Raw genomic sequence first — 18,932 nt, forward strand, 5'->3', positions numbered from 1 at the left:
ATCTTATGTAGAAGAAAATTCGATACTCGAATAGCCCTGTAGGGTATATTTGACATGAGCGCTACACTAGGGAGAACAATAATTGGGGAATGGTAATTTCGAGTTTTCGTAGTTAGCTGTTTTGACAAACGACATTTTATTACGCATTTCTATTTTAAAGAAGTTGAAAAGCTTAATTATTGTGACGAATGTGCCTAACTTTGATCAATAAAATATAAACAATGCACAGTTTTGCACTTCATTTAATTTTTCTGGCGGCCATTCTTTTTTTCCTTTAGAAAATCTTTGCACAATTTCTGGATAGCTTTGCATTAAATTTCCTGTTATTTATTTATAAACTTTTGGCGTAAAATGAAGAAGATTCTTTCAGAATATTAATGTATTTAAGCACAGATTTGTACAAATTAGTGTTTTTTGGTTGAAGAAATAATTTTTTATAATTTGCTGCGTTCCCTTCAATTAAACAAGTGAAAACATTACTTTCTCCCATTCAATTACATTCATTATACCTGCTTTTCTCCCTTAACCGATTTTCCATTTTCGAACATTGTACAGAAGAGAAGGAAAGGGAGAAGTGAAAAACTCCCAAGGATTTTTTATTTAGATTACGAGGAATGGGAGAAGGAAAAATATCGAAAAGAATTTTAGTTCAGAATTGGGCTGATACATAGTTTACACACTAGCCCCTGTACTGAAGCTTTATTAGGGTTGGCTTTCTGCCGAGCCGCATATAGCTACTGTATATACCAAAAAAAACCTTTATAAATGGAAATACATTATTTTCAGCTAAATTGGACGGAGCTGGTGCCGAAAAATTGGAATAGGCCTATTGTCATAAGAAGCCCGGATTATATAAAAGCAGTGCAAAAACTCCTGGGAAAATATTCAACACGTGTGGCTCATAACTCCATGCTCATAATATTTACCCTAGGATTATTACCTCAAGATAATCCAAATCCGACAGTGTGTACGAAAGCTACAATGTGGGCGCTACCCGACATAGCCTCCACACTTTTTGTAACCCATCATTCGAATAGTGATCTGCAAGCTGTTGTAAAAAAAGTATAAAATACATATGTACAATAACATATTTTCTTACATACACATGCTTAATTTAATTTCAGACAAATGCCATTTTTAAATCACTAAAAGCTCACTTAAAACGTGCTCCATCACTTAAAGGCGCCGCCCTGGTGAAATTATCTTCGTTGCGAATTCAATCGCAAATCTGGCAAACCTTCACAAATCTTACAGCGTCGGAGGACCAGTTGAAGTCCATGAATATCACGACTGATAATTGGTTTTTGAATATATTAAACATATGTAGAAGAAACCGTGTGGACCCCAATTCTATTAACATGGACACAAATTTACATGACACGTAAGTGTTGAACTTTACTGCACTGTAATGTATATTCATACCTGAGACGCTATTATGAAATTTCTATGTAAAATTTCTATGTAAATGATATTTACGAATTACCGTTTGTTGGAGACATGAACTCCAATTTGATTGAATTTTAAAAAAAAATTTTCCCTAATTATTCAATTATAATAATAATGAACATAATATGAAAAAAACGAATTTACAATGAATTTAAACTTATATATACATATCCTTACCTTAGAATAACTCACCCTGTAAAATTTAACTAAAACATTCACTTCTTAAAACCACATATGTACTTACCTTAAATTCCTTAAATCTACTTAAATCATTTTTCTAAAATACTTACCTGTGCTAAGATACACACCCTTTGTTAAAATACCTAGATTTACTTAAATTAACTTACTTAACTCACCTTTTTCAAGAACCCTGAAAAATAAGAATTTACTTACTGTTTTCTGCATTTTTTATACTCTTTGTACATTTTCATATTAACATACATACATACATACATACTTACCGTTTTCTTGCTGCGCAGGAGACTTAGGAAATTTGCCAAATCAGTTCGTCTGTAACTATCGCCCGCTAACGTTTATGATTGTTCTCGAGTTAAAGAGTTATTTGAGTGACGCTAAGAAAGTGTAACTAGAGTTACTAAATAGTTTAAATAAAATACATATTAAAAATATATTAAATATTTTATATTTAAAAGGTGCATTGTTCTTTACGTGACGGTGTGTGAAGTGAAGTGCTAGTGGCACCTTAGACCCCCCACAAAAGTGTGCTTTACCCCCCAGATAAAAAATATACATGGTCCTCAGCGACCTAGAAATTATAAAAGGAAAAAATTATTTAAAGAAAGTTACACAAAAAATATACAATTTTACTCATACTTACCTGTGAAAAAAGTGTATTTTATAAATTTTCAAGCAAAAAACTAAATAAAAAACTTATACCGGGTACGCGCCGCGCAAAAAAGTGCTAAAACAAACAAAAAATTATAAACTAACTAAAATACAAAAATAAAGTATTTACATCAAATACTGGAAAGAAAGTGAAAGTAATAAATTATAACAAAGAAAAAAACTATTTTCATAAATTGTAAAAAACAAAAAAAATTGAACTAGTCTAGTGTACATACACACGGGTAGATTAATATTTTAAAGTTTGCCAAAAGCGCGAAGTGAGCCGGTGAAAACAAACGGTACACATACAATAATAAAAAAAGGCACTCATTAGACCCATCCAAAAAAATTTTTTGTGTGACAGCTGCTCTAATTTTGTAGCAATATTTGCTATTTTTTACTGTACCACGAGCAGTAGACCTGCACAAGTGGTACCCCACCAAACAGCAACAATAAAACGACCCCAACAACACCAAAAGCAAGCAATCACAGCAAATAAGCATACATCCAACCAACAGGTCAAAACAGGTGATAAATAAAGAAGAATGCCAAAGTAAGTACACCCAATACAAAATTATACACATTCACAAGTACAGCAAATTTACCCACCCTTAGATCGGTAGTTTGAACCGTTCATTTACCCAACAACACCGCATACTCTGGTTAAATAAAACCCATAAAAGGTACAGTCGAACCTTAAACCAATAGTTCGTACACATGTACATAATATAAATTGCAATCGAAGCACAATTTTCTCATCTCATAGCGGCTTTTATCTTTGGAAAAAAGCTGTACTTGTCCCCTCATATATACATATATATATATATATATATATACATACTCAACACCCTCATATATAAATACTGTACTCATACACTCTTGTATACATATAATTGGTTCTCATCATTAGCATCCTCTCACCCAAATATAAATAACCCGTTGCATACATTTTTTGCAACATAAAAAAAAAAAAAATCTCCAAAAAACTCAATTTTGCACTTAACCCATTTGCATAAATAAACTCAGCCCATTACTCCAATAAAAAACCCCCACCCCTATATAATAAAATTGATTTTATTGGACCAAAGAAAACTAAAAAGTTAAACACCCTAATACGCACTCCTTTTAAACTAAGACTTCACTCAATACGCAACTTAGAACTCAACTTAGTAAACTAAGTGCAACTCAAAGCAATTATAGCTCCACCCACTCTCCTTTTTATTTCTCCACGCCATATGTACATACATATTTAAATACATAACCACATACTTGTACTTAGAGGCGCTAAGACAAGTAATTTTCCACCCTCAACACAAAAGCCGCTCATATCCACTTATTTGTGCAAATTCCGCTACTCATAATTGCACAGTGGGACTAGGCATCTCAAAAACTGAGTAAAATTACAGTGGTAAGAAACACTTAAATTCTCAGTAAATTTTAGACTCAAGTTTAAATTGTAATATGGCGGACGAGAAAAAGGAGCAACCCAAAACCCTAAAGCCACAGTCAGGACCCGTTACCCGATCTAAATCCCAGTCGGAAGATGAATACGGAGTCTTGGACAAGAAATTTTTCTTCGAGATAAACAAATTAGAAAAATTCTGCGAAAAATGGTGGAACTTAGCGGAAACGGACCACTCTGAGACCAGTCTCAAGCTGTACTTGGAGGAACTCAACAAGCGAGTAGACGCAGTGGAACCTGCATACGAAGCAGCACAGCTAGGCAGAACGGAGGAAAAATTCAGGGCGACATGCGAGGATGCATACAACACATCTCTCGACACAGCGATGAGCACAAAACTCAGGATCAGCGAGCTGATTAGCACCCTCCAAACTAGTCAACTGAGCAACATGCCCATACAGGTAAACCATACCCCCTCTCAACACGAACCCTATCTCAAAGTCCCCGCATGCGACACGGAGGTCTTCCATGGCGGTTATGAAGACTGGCCGTCATTCCGGGACATGGTCACTGCGGTCTACATAAATCACCCAAAATTATCTCAGGCCCAAAAACTCTATCACCTGAGAGCAAAAACACGAGGAAAAGCCGCTCTGATTATTAAAAAATATCAGCTAAATGATCAAAACTTCGAGCTGGCCTGGGGAGCACTCAAATCCCGATACGAGAATCGGAGAATTCTCATAGATAACCAATTAAAGACCCTATTTAATATGCCCACAGTTTATTCTGAAAATGGTGAAAGAATTCAAGAAATTCAAACCACCATAAATAACTGTATCTCGACCCTAAATGCGAGCGATGTCTCAACTGATAACTGGGACCCCATTCTCGTATTCTTATGCTCATCAAAACTACCTGATGAAACCCTGGCACTGTGGGAACAATCACTCGACTCCAGGAAAGAACTTCCACTTTGGTCGGAGATGGACAAATTTCTCACGACAAGGTACGAAGTAGTAGAAAGACTTGGTACGTATAGGCCGAGCAAAACCCGTAACCCCAACTCTAGCTTCACCCACAGATCCTCAACACCCCAAACCTCATCGAACTTTAGGAATAAGACGCAAACATTCCATGTGGACTCAAAGAGGCAACCCTCATGCAAACTCTGCAATCTGAATCACTCATTAATGAGCTGTATAAAATTCAGAGATCTCTCAACCCAAGAGCGAAGCAAATTCGTAAAAGAAAACAATTATTGCACAAATTGTTTAGCTTGCTCTCACTTGGAAAGAGATTGTGGTAGCAATTTCACATGCGTGTATTGCCAAAAACGACATCACTCGCTACTCCACTTCCAAGGAAAATCCCACCCAGACAGCAGACCCAGGCAGCAGAGGAACAGGACGCACTCAACCTCAACTCACTTCGCGAGTAGTAGCGAAACTACTCTTTTACCAACAGCTTTAGTCACGGTGAAAGCAAATGGCGAACACCACAAGATCCGTGCACTAATAGATCAGGGTTCGGAAAAGACATTTGTAGCGTCTCGAATCCAGAAGCTCTTGGAACTACCAACCAAGAAAACCCATTATAAGATCTCGGGAATGGGCGGATCGGTAGTTCAAAACTCAGACCAGATCTGCGAGATAACATTCTGCTCGTCGGATCTCAAAACAAAAATAAACACCCAAGCGATATTATTGCCTAAACTGACCCATTTCTTACCCAGCATTAAAGTGTCAAAAATAGATTTGCAAGAAATTGCCACATGGCCACTCGCGGACCCTAACTGTTTTACCCCTTCGAGAATCGACATGGTTATAGGTAGCGATCTCACACCCCAAATAATACTCCAGGGGCTACAAGCCAACGTAAGTGGTTCCTTGTTAGCCCAAAATACAATATTTGGGTGGATACTCAGCGGGCCTATTAAAGAACAAGTTAACGCATTCTCCACCCAAGTTATTGAAAACCCAGACGACACCCTTAGCACATTATTGCAGAAGTTCTGGCAACAGGAAGAAATACCTGACACCCAAGCCCTGTCGGAAGAGGACCAATTTTGCGAGGAACTCTACCGAGAAACCACTCACCGCCAGGAAGATGGCCGATATGTGGTAAAACTTCCATTTAAAAAGGAATTCCCCAGTACCCTGCCCTTGGACACTCGAGAATTGCAGCACAGCAGCAATGCATCAGCGTCGAGCGATCCTTGGAAAAAAGACCAGAATTTAGAGAAAAATACTCAGAAGTTTTGGAGGAATACCTCACTATGGGCCACATGGAGGCAACTTCATCACGCGAAGTCATCGAGAACGGAAAGTACTCGTCGTTCTACCTCCCCCACCACGCTGTCTTGAAACCCGACAGCAAAACAACAAAGGTACGCGTTGTTTTCAACGCGTCTAGAACTACCCACTCTGGCAACTCGTTAAACGATGTGTTGCACACAGGCCCCATACTCCAAAACAACTTAATGCTCGTCCTACTCAAATGGAGATTTTTTAAGTACGTATTTAACGGCGACATCGAAAAGATGTACCGCCAAATACTCGTTCATAAAGAAGATCAGAATTTTCAAAGAATTCTCTTCCGAAGATCTCCACAGCTACCGATGGAGGACTTCAAATTAAAGACAGTGACGTTCGGCGTCAACTGTGCCCCATATCTCGCGATACGGACTCTGCACCAACTCGCAGAAGACACAAAGCCCACCCACCCACTCGCCTATGATATATTGCTACACGAAACCTACGTAGACGATATACTTTCGGGCGAACATAGTATACAGTCCGCTCACGACTCTCTACACCAGGTTATCGAAGCGTTGAAATCAGCCGGTTTTCCACTCAAGAAAATAACGGCAAATCACCCAAAATTGTTGTAATCCATCCCAGAATCTGATCTCCTAGATGCAGATTTCCTCAAATTTCACGATGCCAGCTCAACAAAGACCCTCGGCATAAAATGGAATGCTATAAACGACTCTTTCTCATACTCTTACGACCCTATACCCGCAGAAAACTCGAACACAAAGAGGCAAATTTTATCGGCGGTTGCGAAATTGTTTGACCCGGCAGGATGGCTATCGCCAATAATGATACTAGCCAAGACTCTCCTCCAGCAACTCTGGTTAGAAGGAACTGACTGGGATGAACAAGTCAAACCCAGCGCTTTCCACAAATGGAATATATTTCGCGAAAATCTCTCCGCGATAAATGAAATTAAAATACCTCGATGGGTTCAATTTTCACCCAATAAACCCTTTCAGATGCATGGATTCTCAGATGCATCTGAAAAAGCATTCTGCGCTTGTGTGTACCTGCGAGTACAGAATAGCAAGGACACGTTTTCTACTCACCTACTCGTGGCAAAGAGCAAAGTGGCTCCCGTGAAAACCGTGAGCCTCCCTCGTCTAGAACTCTGTGGAGCAGTACTACTCACAAAATTAATAAAACAAATTCGCTCACACCTAACTCTGACTCCACATGACCTGTTTCTCTGGTCGGACTCCGCTATCGTACTAGCATGGCTAGAAAAACCCCCACACACCTGGAAGACCTACGTGGCGAATAGAACCTCACAAATTCTGGAAAACGTGAGTAACGCCCCTTGGAAACACGTACCCAGTGGAGATAATCCAGCAGATCTTGGTACCCGTGTATGTACACCCAAGGATCTAGCCGAATGCTCCCTTTGGTGGAAGGGGCCAGAGTGGTTGGCCAAATCCCCAACGTCCTGGCCGAAACCAGTGACACAAACCCCTACTCCACCGGAACAAAAGCGCACCCATGCATTTCATGCTGTAGATGTGCCTGATCTACTCGAACGCTTTTCTTCCTACTCAAGAGCTCTACGAGTCGTTGCTTATATGTACCGATTTATACACAGAGCACAAGGTCTTGATACTTTGAAAACGATCACGCTAACCCAAGGGGAAGTTCATCAAGCGAAAGTTCGTTTGATCCTGTTGACGCAACATAAATACTTCTCTGCCGAAATTGCAGATCTACAGTCCAACAAACCACTCCACAAAAAGAGTTCATTGTTACCTCTAAACCCTATGCTCGACGAATCAGGCATAATGCGGGTGAATGGTCGGCTCGCAAAAGCCAATCTTAGTTACAACGAGCGTTATCCCATTATAATTCCCGATAACTCTCGGTTTTGCTATTTACTCTTAGAATTTAGTCACTCTACCTTGTTGCATGCCGAAAAACAACTGATGATCCGCATGATACAACAGGAATACTACATCCCTCGACTCAAACAAAAGGTGAAGAAGTGCATATTCCATTGTAAGATATGCACGATCTACAAACAACAGGCTAAATCCCAAATAATGGCCGCACTCCCTCCGGAAAGGTCCACCTACTCTCTCCCATTTCACACGACCGGTATCGACTTTGCTGGACCTTTTCTCGTTAAAACATCAATCTTACGGAAGGCCCCTTACTCAAAGGCATACGTTTGTGTATTCGTATGTTTCTCAACAAAAGCAGTCCATCTGGAAGTCTGCTCAGATCTGACGACCGCTGCTTTTAAAGCAGCATTTGCTCGTTTTGTTAGTCGTCGTGGACTCCCACACAAAATAATGTCAGACAATGGTAAAACCTTTATTGGAGCAAGTCGTGTCATTCAAAAGGAGCTTTCTTCTTTTCTCAAGGAAGCCGCAACTGACATAGCTCAAAAATATGCTACTCATGGACTGTCCTGGCAATTCATCCCACCATATGCTCCTCACATGGGCGGATTATGGGAAGCGGCAGTTAAAAGCTTTAAAACCCATTTCCTTAAAGTTGCAGGCAGTCAAAAATTCACATTTGAAGAATTTACTACCCTACTCACTCGAATCGAAGCGGTTCTCAACTCTAGACCGCTAGCTCCGATGTCGCAAGATCCAAATGATTTATTTGCTCTAACTCCCGGACATTTCCTCCGTGGTGCTCCACTACTCGCGTTACCCGAACCCAACTCCGAGAACCTCTCGCTCATCAACAAATGGCAAAAACTACAAGTTCTACACCATCAATTTAGTACGCGCTGGAAAAATGAATATCTCAAAGAACTTCATAAGCGTACTAAATGGAAAACTCAGCAGACAAACATCAAAGAAGGTGATCTAGTCGTCGTGAAAGATGACCTTTTCCCCCCGAATGAGTGGCGACTCGGACGTGTCACTCGTCTTCATTCCGGATCGGACGAAAATGTTCGAGTTGTAGATGTCCGCACCCAAAGCGGAATATATACACGACCCATTGCAAAACTTTGCGCACTTCCCCCAGCAGAATAATATCTCTACCCTCACTCTAGCGATCTCACCTATCGTTAGCCCCCTACTCACCTCACAAAATATTTCTCTCTCTTTTTATTCTCATTACAGACGCTACGAGAGTTACAGCACTTGTCGGCTCTGTTGCCAAAAGCACTCTTTGCGCTATTGCAACGCATTCATGGCTATGACCCCTGAAGAACGCTATGAGTCGGTGCGGGCTCATAAATGTTGTATCAATTGTTTGGCAACATCCCATGTTACGGGCGCATGCGACTCCCTGGACCGTTGCCGCAAATGAGGCCTTGCACACCACACGCTGCTACATCGGCAGCAAGATAAACCTCCCAAGAAGCAGAAGAACCGACGCAATGTACCGAAACCAAAGGAGAAACCCACTAGTCGACGAGTGGTCATTGCAAAGCCGAAAAAGAAGAGGGAAGGACGCAAGGACACTCAGCGGCGCTTGAAAACCCTGTTCTCCACAGCAGTATCCACCTTGGCAAAGATGCCATGTTGGAGACATGAACTCCAACTTGATTGAATTTTAAAAAAAAATTTTCCCTAATTATTCAATTATAATAATAATGAACTTAATATGAAAAAAACGAATTTACAATGAATTTAAACTTATATATGCATATCCTTACCTTAGAATAACTCACCTTGTAAAATTTAACTAAAACATTCACTTCTTAAAACCACATATGTACTTACCTTAAATTCCTTAAATCTACTTAAATCATTTTTCTAAAATACTTACCTGTGCTAAGATACACACCCTTTGTTAAAATACCTAGATTTACTTAAATTAACTTACTTAACTCACCTTTTTCAAGCACCCTGAAAAATAAGAATTTACTTACTGTTTTCTGCATTTTTTATACTCTTTGTACATTTTCATATTAACACACATACATACATACATACTTACCGTTTTCCTGCTGCGCAGGAGACTTAGGAAATTTGCCAAATCAGTTCGTCTGTAACTATCGCCCGCTAACGTTTATGATTGTTCTCGAGTTAAAGAGTTATTTGAGTGACGCTAAGAAAGTGTAACTAGAGTTACTAAATAGTTTAAATAAAATATATATTAAAAATATATTAAATATTTTATATTTAAAAAGTGCATTGTTCTTTACGTGACGGTGTGTGAAGTGAAGTGCTAGTGGCACCTTAGACCCCCCACAAAAGTGTGCTTTACCCCCCAGATAAAAAATATACACCGTTAAAAAAAAAATGGGTCCACTTAATCATATATATCTCAAGAACGAATTGAGCAATTCCAAAACGGTGTAAAGTTTTTAAAAGGCAATAAAATCCTATATAAACTGTAAATTTGTACTTTGCGAGGAAGGATCTCAAAAACTTTTTATTTTTTTGCAGATTTTTTTTTCTCTAAGCTCTGTTTCATTACAAAAATAATAAGCTTTCATTCAACAACATCGATGGGCTAATACAAAATTTATAAGCATTCAAGTAAATATATCCATTTAATACTTAAGTACCCTACTGGTACATACATATGTGTTAGTATTCGTATATCAGTTAGTTAGCAGGTAGATTTTCGAAGGGTTATTAGATACAAAAAACCGTTAGTGTCGTTTTCTCAAACCCAAGTACATTTCAAGCAAGAGCATATTTTTAAAGCAGGTAGTGTTTTCTTTGGAGTATAAATAATAGTAGAAGTATAAATAATAGTACATGCGCCTTGTTCCTTCATAATGTCTGCAAGGCTCGCCGGATACTGTTCAGTTTATAATTGCAGTTTATAACCCGTCATTTACTTAAAAATATAGTATGAATAAAACGGCGCGGGAATTTGAGTGTACAAATGATCCAGATATGTTCTGTTTCAGCTGCGGTCAATTTATCATTAAAAGGATGCGACCTGTGTTTTCAAATCCTTTGAAAGTTACATACTATAAGTATTTTGGAATTGAGACTAAAAACAATGAAAACCATGGACACCGAATATTGTGTGCACCACATGTCGAGTCGAATTGATTTTTTTTGGAAACCGGAACAAAAGGGGCCGTTGTAAAAATTAGGAATTTGCTCCCTTTTAATGCATAGCTGACTAATTTCTGAAACTATCTATTTAGGCGACATATGAAACTTATTACACCAATGAAGTGGAGGGAACCAACTTGCCATTCAACGGACTGCTATATTTGTACTACAAAAGTACTTGTGGTTGGAAAGTCAAGAAAAGTAACCTATGCGAGCGTATCTACAGTGTCATTACCAAAACTAAATTCAACGGAAGCTACATTGCCGGAATTAAATTTAACTTTAGTTCCGGCTCCAGTTTCATTGTCAACAGCAGTATCTGATTACGCGGCATCATGTTGTACTGGATTTCAAACGGAGAACGAAAGAAACTCTTTGTCACAAGCACAACTCAATGATTGGTTAAGGGATTTGGAATTGTCAAAGGAAAAGGCCGAACTACACGCCTCTCGTATGCAACAATTTAACAATTTGTTTCATCGGATGTTAAGGTAACATATTATAGAATTCGTCCCGAACAACTTTCCAAGTACTATACGAAGGAGGACAGTGTTTGCTACTGCAAAAACATTGCCGGTCTATTCAAACAATTTGGTGAACCATATCATTCAAAAGAGTGGCGATTGTTCATAGACGGCAATAAATGAAGTTTAAAGGCCGTATTAATGCATATTCGCAACCAAAAGCCATCTATCGCGATCGCTCAAGCAGTAAATACGAAGGAAACGTATGAGATAATGCAAAAATTGCTCAAATTAATCAAATATGAAGAACATGTTTGGAAAATATGTACCGATCTTAAAGTCGTTGGAATCCTATGTGGTCTACAAAGTGGATACACAAAATACTGTTGCTTTCTATGCAAATGGAATAGCCGAGCTCGTCAAAACCAATACATCATAAAGGATTGGCCAGAACGAATCGAGTTTCAAGTTGAGGTGGATAACATAAAATACTCCCCACTTGAAGAGAACGAAAAAATAATTATACGACCGCTCCACATCAAGCTCGGCCTTATCAAAAACTTTGTCAAGGCTTTGGACAAAGAAGGCCAAGCTTTTCATCATTTGAAGACAATCTTTCCAGAGATTTCAGAAGCAAGAATAAAGGAAGGGATTTTTATGGGAACGCAAATAAGGAAAATGATGACAATAACCATTTCAAAGAACTATTGTCACCAGTGGAGGCAGCAGCGTGGGATTCTTTTGAAAAGGTCGTTACTTCTTTTTTAGGCAAACACAAAAGCCCTAACTAAGAGATGATAATGAACGACTTAATCAAAAACTATGCGGTAATGGGTAAATAAAAAAATATATTTAAGACCGTTTTCCCAGTTAACTTTAAAACCTATCTGCCCGATAAACAAAAAATGTATATGAAAATTTTTAAATTTACATGAGAATATATAGCCGTAATCTGAATTCATCGTCCAGTTCCGAACAAACCAGAACGAGAGGTTAGGTTAGGTTAGGTTGAACTGGCCGGTCCATGAGGACCTCGCAAAGACTGATTGAGTCCGTAGTGTTACCATAGGTTTGTTTTAACGACCAAACTGAAAAACCCTATCAAAAACCAGGACCTATGTTATAAAATAACTCCGCCCTCTTGGCAAATACTAGAAGCTTACTAGGACTTAAGCCACTTGCTGCTTCTATATATGATAGCTGTATCACTCCTAATAGCTGGAGTCTTAGCCTGGCAAGTGCAGGGCACGAGCACAGAACGTGCTCGATCGTTTCCTCATCCAACCCGCACTTCCTACATATGCTATCACTGACCAAGCCTAATTTAAGGGCATATGACGCCAGAAGGCAGTGTCCAGTCAGAATACCCGTCATTAGTCTACAGTCCTCTCTTTTTAATTATAGAAGCAACTTCTTTTGTCTAAGGTTGAAAGACCTACACATAATCTTCGACCCTTTACAGCACCGCGCTTGAACGCACTCCTTTCCCGCACGGTCGACCATGTGCACCTCTCGCCTTCGCTTAATCTCGCCCAGTCTGATTGGGACGTCTACGGAGCAAGCTTCGAAGGATGCGCCCTTTTTAGCTAGTTCGTCCATTTTTTATTCCCATCTATTCCCATATGCCCTAGGACCTAATATAGATGTATGCTTCTCCCTGTCTTGATTCTCTCCAGAGACTGCTTACACTCTAACACGCATTTAGATGCTGTGCTATGCGAGATTTTTGCCTTAATTGCTGCTTGACTGTCAATATAAAAATTTACACGGTTGCAGCTTAAGCTATTCTCTTCCAGGGTTTCTACTGCTTTGGTTACGACTAATATTTCCGCTTGGAAAACGCTACAGTAATTCGGCAGCCTGCAGGATCTGCTTATTTCCGGATCAGCGCAGTATACCGCAGACCCTACTCCTTCCACTACTTTGGAACCATCGGTGTACACATGTATCGTCTCGTCCGCCATTTGTGCATCCTTGCGCCAACCGTCCACCTCTATTGTGGCCTTAAGATCTCCCTCGAAGCGCAGATAGTGAATCAGGTAGTCTGTTCGTCTTGCGATTGATGACGCTATACTACTATGGCCATATGGTCGGCGCTCAAGCTGCCCCAAAGCACCGAGCATGGTTGCGGTCGTTAATGCTGCCAGGTCTACAGGTGAAATGTGCAGAATGGCATACAGTGCAGCCGTCGGGGTTGTTTTCAGGGCTCCCGTAATGCTAAGCATCGATAGTCTGCATATCCCCTCTAATTTTTTGAGGTATGTTGTTTGTGTGGCCTTCCACCAAACAAGAACTCCATAGTATAGAATAGGGCTTACAATCGCTGAAAAAACCCAACGAGAAAGAGAGGGCGATAGGCGACACGTACACCCCAGCATTCTTTTACATACGTAGAGTGCCGTTGATGCCTTCTTGACCCTCTCCTCCACGCTAAGTTTCCATGACAGTTTACTGTCTAGGATGATTCCTAGATATTTTGTGCAAGGTTTCTCCGGTAAGGTCACCCCTCCTAACTTGGGCCTGGTCCAATTTGGGACCTTGTACCTCTTTGTAAACAAGACCCTATCCGTCTTCTGCGCATTGACTTTCAACCCGACATTAGATGACCAGGTATGAATATCCCGAAGTGCCCGATCCATCAAAGAACTAATCGTTGGAAGGCACTTTCCACTAATGACAATTGCAACGTCATCTGCGTAAGCCGTAAGTTTTACGGGTCCCTCATCGAATTGCCTGAGCAGTTGGTTGATGACAAGCGTCCACAGCAGAGGTGATAGCACCCCTCCGTGCGGCATGCCCCTGTCCACTGATTTCGTGGCTTCATAGAATCCCCATTGTGTTGTAATCTTTCTGCAATTTAACATGCAGCCTATCCATCTGATTAAGGCGAGATGTACTTTAATGTAATTAAGACCATCCATAATCGCCCATTTTGCAACATTATTGAAAGCCCCGGCAATGTCCAAGAAGACTCCTAGAGCATACTCCTATGCTTATTACCAACCTATGCAATGCGGTGTCTACCGACTTGCCTTTGGTGTACGCATGCTGTGATGTGGAGAGCAGCTTTTCACCCACGTTGGACTTTATGTACACATCTATCAACCTCTCAAAAGTTTTGAGCAGAAATGATGTTAAGCTAATGGGTCTATAGTCTTTGGGATACACGTGACCGATCTTCCCCGCCTTTGGTAGAAAAGCTACACGAGCAGTTCTCCAAGAGTGCGGTACATAATTCAGTCTTATGCACCCATCGAATATTATTTTAAGCCATTCCACGACCGCCCTACTTGAGACTTGTAGCATGGCCGGGAATATACCATCTGGGCCCGGCGATTTAAACTTAGAAAACGTTTTCACTGCCCATTCGATCTTGGAATCGGTCACCAAGCCCGGCACTACTAGCTCCGTGATCGTAGTGTGAGTGATGTCTGCTGGCTCTTCTAAACCGTCTCCCTATGGGAAATGTGTATCGAGAAGCATCTCAAGGGATTCCTCACCATTCCCCGTTCTATTTCTTTATTAATCCCTTGACTATGTTTCCCTTTGCTAGGACTTTTTTCAACCGTGCTGTTTCGCTGGAGCATTCTATGTCCGTACAGAAACTTTTCCATGAGTTTCTCTTCGCCCTGGTAATTTCACGCTTGTAGATCCTCAGTAGATCCCTGTACTCGTCCTGACACGCTTCGCTTTCCGCCGTCTTTATGAGCTTAAACATTTCTTTTACCTGTCTTCTTAGAAGACTCAGCTCATTGCTCCACCATGGCGGCTCTGCTTTTCCTCTGAATCATCTTAGAGGGCAAGCTTTGTTATACGCAGTCATAAGCGTCCTTGGTAGGAATTCATTCGACTACTCCAGTTCCTCTACATTAGCAACCTCTTTGGGTTGTCCCAGTTTTGTTTCTACATGTTTCTGGAATTTAGTCCAGTTCGTTGACCTAGGGTTTCTAAAGGTTCCTCCCTTCTCTACCCTCTTTAGGGGGATGCTGAAGCTGATGTACGCATGGTCGGAGAAGGATGGTCTATCAAGAACCATCCAATCATACCTGGATATATCACGTTCGGAGTTCAATGTAATATCCAGAACATTGCTGGATGTTGGACCAATGTATGTAGGGACATTTCCCCTGTTGGCTATCTGCAAATTGGTTTGCAGGATGTAACAAAATAGAGATTCGCCTCACTCGTTTGTATCTGCTCCTCCCCACGGATTGTGGTGCGCATTTGCATCTGCACTTATGACCAACCGCACTTTGCGCCTTCCTACTGTACTAGCCTTTTTCACTCCATCGGTGGAACCTCCGCAGCATGAGCCATGTAGCAGGACGCCAGAATAAATGCATGCTTATTCTTTTGCTCAACGGCCACCGCTACTAGATCCTCAGTGGTGAAATTAGGCAGCATTTATGAATGCAGCTGTTTCCTTACCATTACTACAGCTCGCACCCGTCCTTCCATGTGCGCGTAGTAAACGCCATACCAACACGCGCTAAGTCCAGAAATCTTTCCTCCCGATGAGAGCCACGGCTCCTGGATAAGCCCCACATCAAACGAACCCTCCTCAAGGGTTAGGACGAGTTCGCTCGACGCCACTTTTCTATGTTGGAGGTTTATCTGTAGGACTCGCAGCACCATTGGGCTGTTTTTCCCCTCCAGCACCTTCGTCTTGACGTCGTCGTCCTCCCCTTGCCCTTTTGGTTTAGAGTATTCGAGGCCCCTTCAGCCTCTCGTGACTGTTGTGACGGGTGTTCCTCTGTGCGAGTCACAGCACCATTTAGCGGTTGGTCCTCTTCTAGCACGTTCGTGGTGACGACAATAACGAGAAAAATGTAAACAAAAAATTTGTTCTGAATGGAAAGATAAATCCAGCCTAAGAAAATGATATACTAATGTGTCACTTATGTATTTATCTAATACACTTTTTTATTTTCTTTCTTTAAAAAATCATTTTCTACACTCCTATTTAAATTTTTTGCCCCAAAATCTTGGCGAACAAAGTGACGAGCATGGCGAAAGGTTTCACCAGCAAATGAAAATGATTGAAAGTCGGTATCAAGGATTCGGGGATGTCGCTATGATGTGTGACTACTGTTGGTTTCTCATAAGAGAAACTGATCCTAATCTAAATAAACGTCAAAACAAGACACATAACTTTTACAATTATAAAATAAGATCATAGAGTTAAGACAGAATCATATGTATGTACATATGCTATTATTTGTAGGGTACTTAAGTTTTACTATATGGATATATTTATTTGAATGCTTATAACCTTTGTATTAGTTCATCGATTTTGTTGAATGAAAGCTTATTTTTATGATTTAATCGGGGACTGCCCGTATTGCTTTTTTAAATGTATGAACACATTTATTTGAAGCAATTTTTTTTTTTTCAATTTTATAATTTATTTAATATTATATATATATATTTTTTTTTTTTTATTTAATTTATTTAATAATTTGGGAATAATTTAAACAACCTGACATCAGGACGGACAAGGCGACAGCTGTTTCGATTATACCTTGTGAATCTCTTCAAATCCTTTTCTCCCGGGAGTCGAACCCGCACTCCTACGATAGTTGAATTGGTTACAAGCGCATTCAGCTACGTCATGCCTTAGTTGTTGTAAAGTTTTTCCCAATTGCCTTCTTTTTGCATATTTTAATCTTTAACTCATAGCATACTTCGTATGCAATTATGTGTTAAAGCTATGCTTGTTGGTACGGCGGTTTTCAAAGAAACCTTGTTATTTATTGGTGCTGTTGTTGTTCTATTTATAGAACTACAACGAATTAACCAATTTTTTCTGTGTATGATTTAATCGGGGATTGCCCGTATTGCTTTTTTAAATGTATGAAAACATTTATTTGAAGCAATTTTTTTAAATTTTATAATTTATTTAATAATTTGGGAAACATTTAAACAACGTGACATCAGGGCGGACAAGGCGACAGCTGTTTCGATTATACCTTGTAAATCCCCTCAAACCCTTTTCTCCCGGGAGTGGGAGTCGAACCCGCAATTTGCAATTGCCTTATGTGTTAAAGCTATGCTTGTTGGTACGGCGGTTTTCAAAGAAACTTTGGTATTGTTGCTGTTTTTGTTCTATTTATAGAACTACAACGAATTAACCAATTTTATCAGTTTGTATGATTTAATCGGGGATTGCCCGTATTGATTTTTTAAATGTATGAAAACATTTATTTGAAGCAATTTTTTTAAATTTTATAATTTATTTAATAGCTTGCCGGTGAGCTAGACACTTGAAGCTTGCGCCGTGAGTCAGAACCCGGTGACAATGCAATATTTGATAAAAAAAATTCGCTAGGTGGCGCATGGATCGAGATATAAGGAAAAGTAATTTTAATTTGGGAATCTTTCAATCCATTTTTAATTAACTTCCCGATTACCTAGAGACTTGGTACTTAGCACATAGTTCGAGACCCGGTGACAATACAATTTGTAGAAAACAAAGTTCCGCTAGGTGGCGTGCTTCCTGGATATATAGAGACTTGAAAACTCAAATATAGTTTAAAACTCGGTGACATTGCAATTTTTGATCAAAAAATTTGCCTACATAACGCACAAGTCGAACTATTTAGAATATTAGGCCATACCTTCATGGCTAGCCTCCTGAGTGTTGCAGGCGTTGTAGAGTTCCACCTCGTTGAGGGCACAACTCAATACACGTCCTTGCATACTTTTAGGCGTACGCGACTTTCACCACAATTCTTTTAGACTTTCAGGCGTATGCGAATTTCACCACGATTTTCAGCTGTGCATATTAAGTAGCTGACAAACGAGGTGGAATTCTCTTGTTATGATGCGAGGTAGAATTCTGTTGTTTTCATCAGTGTTGTCAGTGAAAATTCCACTAATTCTCTTAAAACTTGCTATTTGTAACAAATAAATAAAGATAAGAATTTTTACTAAGGAATTACTTAAATTACTAATCAAAGTTGCAATTGCCTTTATGTAGGCAATACTAAAAAATTGAAAATAGAAAGATGATACAAAAAATTTTAAGGACTACCTTTATATAAATGGACCAAAAAATAGAAAGCAATTTTTCCTTTAATACAGACATAGTCTTGTTGAATTTTGGCTAAAAAATTTAACAATAGCTCTTGTAAAAGAATTTTGGGATTTAAAATTATAAAAGTAGAGCGCGTGTTTAAATTTTAAATAATAAATTACTTAATCCCAAGTACATGGTTTGCCTTAAATTGAAAGATTGCGCTCCACCTTTATATTTTTAAATCCCAAATTTCTTTTACAAGAGCTATTGTTAAAGTTTTTTAGTCAAAATTCAAAAAGACTATGCCTGTATTAAAGGAAAAATTTCCTTCTATTTTTTGGTAGTCCTTAAAGTTTTTTATCATCTTTTTTCTTATTGGTTTTAATTCATCAAAGTAATCCTGTGGTAATTAACCACATCAAATAAAACAGAATAATAGGAAAGATAGTGACTTTATTAACTTTA

The 18,932-nt window shown here is 39.5% G+C and overlaps 1 protein-coding gene across 8 annotated transcripts in view; it reads left to right on the plus strand.

The window, feature by feature from the left end:
- Positions 1 to 18,932, plus strand: part of Nepl16 (Neprilysin-like 16) — a 2,088,045-nt gene that overhangs the window by 1,084,497 nt on the left and 984,616 nt on the right. For all 8 annotated transcript variants that reach the window (XR_010948731.1, XR_010948732.1, XM_067760064.1 and 5 more), the window contains 2 exons: positions 787 to 1,062; positions 1,125 to 1,381. Coding sequence is in view for 6 of the 8 variants with exons in the window: in XM_067760064.1 (XP_067616165.1) it covers positions 787 to 1,062; positions 1,125 to 1,381 (533 nt within the window). In the remaining 2 variants the exon portion in view is untranslated. The remainder of the gene's footprint in view (positions 1 to 786; positions 1,063 to 1,124; positions 1,382 to 18,932) is intronic.

The sequence above is a fragment of the Eurosta solidaginis genome, chromosome 1 (assembly GCF_040869045.1).
Source record: "Eurosta solidaginis isolate ZX-2024a chromosome 1, ASM4086904v1, whole genome shotgun sequence".
Taxonomy (NCBI): domain Eukaryota; kingdom Metazoa; phylum Arthropoda; class Insecta; order Diptera; family Tephritidae; genus Eurosta; species Eurosta solidaginis.